A 6,869-nucleotide genomic window follows, 5' to 3' on the forward strand; every position below is an offset into this window, starting at 1 on the left:
TATAAAATATATGCAAAATATTTGTTACTATTTGACGAGACTACATGAGCTAAGTCAGGTCAGCACTTATTATTTATGTTCGGTTAGCCAATCCCATTTCATGAATTCAATAATTCCTTTTTATGAGCTGAAAACAAGTCACCCGGCTCTAAAATCTAAGCTCTCCAACAGTTCTTAGAAAACCTTTAACTTAAATCAGAAAATTCGAAAACTTGAAGTATTGTTTTGAATTAACGACAAAAGGTTGCCCCGTAAGTAGAAGTTCCCCCAAATTTCTCTAAAAATTGGGATCGTCCATTAGGGAGCTGCTTGCGTTGCCAGAGAGAGAGAGAGAGAGAGAATCCGAAGAACGATGGCAGGTGGGATGGAAGTGAACAAGAACAAGTACATCGAGGATTGGAACGCAGCGAGGGAGAATCTCGAGCACAACTTTCGGTGGACCCGTCGGAACCTTGCCCTCGTCGGAATCTTCGGCATCGCCGTACCCATCCTCGTCTACAAAGGCATCGTCAAGGAATTCGTAGGACTCCACCCCCCATCTCCTCTTCCTTCCATTTTTTTTCGACTTGTTCCGTTTTTTTTTTGTTGGGTTCTCTTAATTTTGATCTATTTTTGTGGTTTTCGGTTTGCTGGTGCCTTCTTTCAGCATATGCAAGATGAGGATGCGAAGAGGCCCTACAGGAAGTTCATCTGAGAAATGTTTGGGGGAGTCTGTTTTTTCTATGTAATAATGATGGGGTTTGAGGTACATTTGGACTCCATTGTGTTTTTTGGAGGTCTTATTTTGTGATTTATATGGATTTCTCGATGTTGAAATACGATGGGATTTTATAATTTGATGGTTTCATTTGCTAATTCTGTGAAATATATTGTCGGTAATCCATGATTTTGATGAGAAACGAGGCGTTTAGACTAAAATTGAATGGGGGAAAATCCCACTTTTTTGTTTAAGTAAAAGTTTTATGTGTGTTTTTTTGTGGTTGGGTGCCTATACGCACTGTAAATATTCATGAGTTGGGGTTTAGATGACTTGATGAATACTGAACTCTAATCCGTTTCATGAAAGATCGAGTTGTTCTTTTTTTCAAGGAGTGATGACTTGATGGTTATCGTGTAGTACATTTTTGACGAGGGAGATGACACCCTAACAATGGTTTGAAAGGTAAACTTTTCCCTTTGTTACTCACACAATGCACAGTTTGTTTCGGTCTGTAAACTAAGTTGTCTTCTCATGGTCTACAAGATATAGATATCTCTTACGAAGATGGTAAATATGTTCTGTATGAAACATTGAAAGGGCTTTCTCACACAGAAACTAAACAATTGGTGAAACAAGAAAGCTTACCTGTCCAGCTGATGTAGAAAGGAAGCCAGTAAAGGAAAGTATAAGCCACCAACTTGGAGAATAAGAGGCAATGAACAAATGGCATGGGCTCCATTCCGTACATTAACTTTAAGCTCATGCCTAAGTAAACGCGCCTAGGTGGCTTCAAGTTAAGGCACACGCCGTCTGTACAGATATTCAAATATGAATCTACACCAGTAATCCTTAAAACAAAGACCTTTCCAAGTAGGCGAGTCACCAAGATATGAGTACATTTTCCAACTTGCTGAGACTTTCATTTTATGGATGGGCTTAAGATAATAACTCCTGGTCAGGAAAGATTATGTGCCACATCTAGTGGGATTCTGTCTCATGATAATCACTATCTAGCATAGTTTGTCTACCGATTAAGGAATGGAAATATGTTTCCAAGTCTAAATACTGCAATGTGATCATATATTCCAGGCAGGTTCTGTTATGGTGGCTCTGTCATATCTGGCTGGCCATTATAGAAGTTTCTTGACTTTTTTATTTTCAGTCTCTTCCTGAAGCTGCATTTTTTGCCTGCAGGTGCATGGAGAACTCCCCCAATTGGTAGTCAGAGATATAGTGCAGCATTCTTCTGTCTCAAATATCTAAAATTGTATTTTATTTCTGTAATCTTTTAAGTGTTCTTTCTCATAAATTTTTAGGACTAGTCTAGTACTGTAGTCTTGTCTTTTGAACATTCACCAAATATCGTTGCATAATCAATAGATAAGTTGCTTTGTTTCCTTTAAAGAAACAAATACCTATCCTCCTTTGAATGATGAAGGTAAACATTTTTCCCTCTAAATTGAAAGAAGTGTAGATAGGTCTTCAACTTTTTATCTGTTAAAATATATGTACTCACATTATATATATATATGTGTGTGTGTGTGTGTGTGTGTGTGTGTGTGTGTGTGTGTATGTGTGTGTGTGTGTGTGTGAAATACCCGATAGGGGTAATTTCGTAATTTTACATAATTATTTTAGAAACAACTATTTTTGTTAAATAGGATTTTTTTATCTTTTTTTTTTAAATGCTTTTTATTCAAAGCATTGGGGGTCCCACATATAATCATTGGGACCCCCAACAGTCATAAATATGACTGTTGGGGGCTCCCAATGACAATATGTGGGAGCCTCCAATGGCTCCCTTTATGCCTTTCTTTTTGTATAAATAAGGGATTCCCCTCTCTTGTATTACATGGCTTTTTGAGCTCCTATTCAATAAAGTTTCTATATTTTTTGAGCTCCCATTCAATAAAGTTTCTATATTTTTTTTTGTGTAGCCTTTTTGAAGGCCTCTTGTATTGTCCCTTAGTGGACTATTTTTATATTCTCTTTTGTGGGTTAGTGCTTGTCCATTATTGGACCTTGTGAATTCATTAAGTATTCTTGTTATACATTTTCGCATACTTCATTACATAATATCAAAGTCATACGGTTCTTGGAGCTAAAGTTGTGACGTCACTCTTCCATCTTCCATCCATATCTCATTCGCAATAGAATTAAAGATCGATCTATCCTTCAAGCTCAATGGAAAGAACTATATGATGTAGGCATCCACAATGGAGAATAACCTCAAAGGAAAAAAACTTTGGGGTTATGTAATGGGTTCTATTCTGGAACCTCAATTAAAGCTCACCAAGATGGAAGAAAGTCGAGAGAAGGCTCTTGAGGGAGATGATCGCCTCAAAGCCATTTAAGAACACCAAAGAAAGGTGGAGGATTGGGGGAGAAATCATGCAAAGATCTTTACATGGTTCATGAATAATGTAGATTTCAAGGTATGTGCAAATATTGCTAAATTTCGAAAAGCCAATGAGGCTTGGTTTTTTATAAAGGGTATGTATACAAAAAAAGATCTTGCAAGGGCATACATCTTGCAAGAAAAAGTAAGAACTACTAAGCAAGGGGATTTGAGCATACAAGACTATTATAGTGCTCTAAATTCTCTATGGGATGACTTGGCTTTTTTAGAGCTTAAATGGGAGGCTATGAAAGATGTAGAGCTTAAACAAAAACCTATATCACACGGACTCAACTAGGAAGGCACCTTACCCGAGTCGACACGCCCCGACACGGGTGCAGCTTCGGACACGGCTCGGACTCGAACAACGCCGAGCCGGACTTGGTCAACGAGTCGAGGCCGAGTCAGTCTTTGTTTTGGACTAGGTCAATGTTGACTGAGTCTAAAAATATCTATTTTTAAGGTAAAAAACAAAAAAAAATGATCTTTTTATATATTTTTTAAATATATATAGCATGAGTCTCAAACATAAGCCCCAGAAAAAAAAATTCGGGGGGGCGCTGCCCCCCTACGGCCCCCCCTGGACCCCCACCTGCGCCGGGGGAGCCCCCGGACCCCCCTTTCTATAAGGGCAAAAGTACAATGTGCAAAGTTTATAAAAACACTCATGCTGGTGCCAAACTTTAGAGTACAATATCCACATATATGCACACATGATATATTATATATGTATATATAGCTGAGTCCCCATGTCCAAAATTTTTAAAATTGCGCCGCACCCGTATCGCACCTGCACCCGCACCCATGTGACATAGACAAAAACAAATAGAACAAGAAAGATTGTTTCAATTTCTATTTAGGCTTCATCCCGAATTTGAACAAGGTCCTCTCTTCTACATAAATCTACTCTTCCTTTTTTAGAAGATACCATTGTCGAAATTACTTAAGAAGAAACTCGACTTGGCATAAGTAAAAGTATAGATGAAGTTTTTGCCATGTTTAAACCCAGCAATAATGTTAAAACATACAAACCACCACACTTTAGAAAACAAGGAAACTATAATGAAGGTAGAAAGATGATTGTTTGCCATCATTGCTATGAGTTGGGTCATATTAAGCCTGCTTGCCCAAAATTAAGTGGAACCTTCAAGCCTAAGGTTGCTTCCGTCGAAGAATCAACCATAAAAGAAGATGAAAGCAAGTGCAGACATCTTAAAGAAACTCTTGGACAAATATCTATGGCTCTATAACAAATACTCAAAGCTACCTCCTCAACATTGGGTGTCGCTATTGCCTCTACATCACCACCCAGTTTGTATTCTTGGATCTTAGATTCTGAGGTATCTTTTCATATGACTCCTTATGAAAATGCTTTAACCGATGTTTGCACTAATTCAAAATTATCTTGTGTTTCTACGGCCGATGAAACTTTTCTAAAAATTAAAAGTATAGGAACACTAGATTTCAAAAAATCTCAAAAATTTTTATTCTAAAAGTAAGAATAGTTCAAAAATTAAACCTAAGCCTTTTTTCGGTTTCCCAAATTGCCGACCATGGATGTGGTGTATCTTCTCATCTAATAGATGCTTTGTGCAAGATCTCTAGTTCGGAAAGCGGATTGGGCAAGGCCATAGGAAGGGAGATCTCTACTATATGGATCATTTGACTCTTCCTACAAATTCTTTTTGTACTTATGTCCAAGACAAAAAACATTAAAACTTGGCATAAAAGACTTGGACATCTAAGTTACTCAAAAATGTATCTTTTTCCTTTAAGAAACAAATTTTGTAAAGAAATAGATATAAATTGCAAAGATTGCATTTTTGAAAAAATGAAGTTTATCTCATTTCCAACTAGAACTTTCATCTCTTCAAGACCTTTTGAATTGATGCACTCGGATGTTTGAGTCCATCTCCCGTGATATATAAAGGTGATTATTCATATTACGTAACATTCATTGATGATTTTACTAGATATGTATTGATTTATTTCCTTAATCTAAAATCATAAGTTTTTTTTTCTATAAAGATTTTTGCATGAAATTTCAAAATCAATTTCAAAGTACCATATCCATTCTTAGATCCTATTCGGGTGGAGAATACCTTTCCAATGAATTTCAAGAATATTTAAAGCAAAATGAAATTTGTCATCAAAGGTCTTACCCTAAAACACCACAACAAAACGGGCTAGCGGAAAGAAAATATAAGCATATTATAGAAACCACTAGAACATTGCTTATTTCTAAAAATATTCTTAAGAACTATTGGGTTGAAGCCGTTTTAACTTCTGCTTATTTAATAAATTGTATGCCATCTTCAAACTTAAAAAATATCTCTCCTTCTGAAAAACTTTTTAAAATCACGCTAAATTTCAATCACCTTTGTATTTTTTGGTGCAAATGCTTTGTTCTTTTGCATAAAAGAGATAAGTTATCTCTAAAGGCAATTGAATGTGTTTTTCTTGGATATGGTGAAAATAAAAAAGGATATAGATGCTTTGATTACAAAAATGATAAACTCTATGTCTTAAAAGATGTAACCTTCTTAGAAGATGAAAATGGATTTGAAAATCTTGACAAGAAAGATGAAATTGACTATATGTTCTTATATAATTTTTATCCAATGAAAGATATGTGTGATGATTCCTTGAATCATTTTGAAGTAATAAATGATACACATCATGAAGTATCTAATATTGAAACATCACCAAGTAGTGATGACATTGTTGATAACAATCTCCAAGTTTATACCCGACGAGAACAAGATAGACCTATTAGTGCTTTAGAAAATTTTTCTTAAGATAATGCATCTATTAAAGAAACCTCTCTTAGGCGATCTACCAGAGAATCCATTTTATCAAATAGATTTGTGTCATATGAATCACTTACATCTAATTATAAGGTTTGTCTAATAGCTTTACACTCATATCATGAGCCGACATATTATAATCAAGCAAAAAATATACCACATTGGATTGAAGCCATGAAAATTGAACTAGATGCTCTCAAGAAAGCTAACACTTGGGAAATAGTCAAACTTCTTCTGAATAAAAAACTTATTGGATGCCGGTGGGTTTTTAAAGTCTAAACTAAAAGTGATGCTTCTTTAGAACGATCTAAAGCCTGATTAATAGCTAAAGAATATTTACAAGAATATGGTATTGATTATGAAGAAACTTTTGCACCCGTAGTAAGAATGACTAGTGTTAGAACCTTGATAGCTGTAACATCAACTAAAAAATGGCCAATATATCAATTATATGTTAAAAATGTTTTTATTAATAAAAAACTAAACAAAGAAGTATATATGGATCCTCTGACAAGGTTTAACATTGGACAAGGTCAAACTCTTAAAAGCATTATATGGTCTTAAGCATGCTCCCAAGGCTTGGTACGATAGATTTACTGATGTCATGATTAAACTGGGTTTCGTTGATGTTATACTAATATTGCTCTCTTTGTGAAAAGTGCAGGAACTAGTATTATTGTTCTTTTACTTTATGTCAATGATATGATTGATAAAGTTGGTATTTGTAATGTTAAAAATATGTTAAAAGCTAACTTTGATATGTCTGATTTAGGATTCTTAAGATACTTCTTAGGAATTGAAGTTGCTTATTCTATTCGAGGATATATACTTTCTCAAATGAAGCTTGTTGCAGATATATGTACTAAATCTGGAATTTTAGATGACAAGAAGGTGGAGACTCCTGAAGTGATCAATGCAAAGTTAAAACTAGAGGATGGCGTTCTTCTAGAAGATCTCATACCCT

The 6,869-nt window shown here is 35.3% G+C and overlaps 1 protein-coding gene across 1 annotated transcript; it reads left to right on the plus strand.

Moving 5' to 3' along the window:
• Window positions 1–298: 298 nt before the first annotated feature.
• LOC149827003 (uncharacterized) lies at window positions 299–852 on the plus strand. The gene is made up of 2 exons (XM_090019105.1): window positions 299–520; window positions 647–852. The coding sequence occupies exons 1-2, from the start codon at window positions 353–355 to the stop codon at window positions 692–694; spliced, it is 216 nt and encodes a 71-aa protein (XP_089875231.1). The 5' UTR covers window positions 299–352; the 3' UTR covers window positions 695–852.
• Window positions 853–6,869: the final 6,017 nt, after the last annotated feature.

Source organism: Nuphar pumila, chromosome 10 (genome assembly GCF_984573655.1).
Source record: "Nuphar pumila chromosome 10, dmNupPumi1.hap1.1, whole genome shotgun sequence".
In the NCBI taxonomy this organism is placed as follows: domain Eukaryota; kingdom Viridiplantae; phylum Streptophyta; class Magnoliopsida; order Nymphaeales; family Nymphaeaceae; genus Nuphar; species Nuphar pumila.

Bases quoted from the DNA above. Each gene is read 5' to 3' on its own strand.
- LOC149827003 (XM_090019105.1), top strand. From the start codon at position 353: ATGGCAGGTGGGATGGAAGTGAACAAGAACAAGTACATCGAGGATTGG. The intron at 521-646 runs GTAGGACTCCAC...GCCTTCTTTCAG, and splicing joins AAGGCATCGTCAAGGAATTC to CATATGCAAGATGAGGATGC.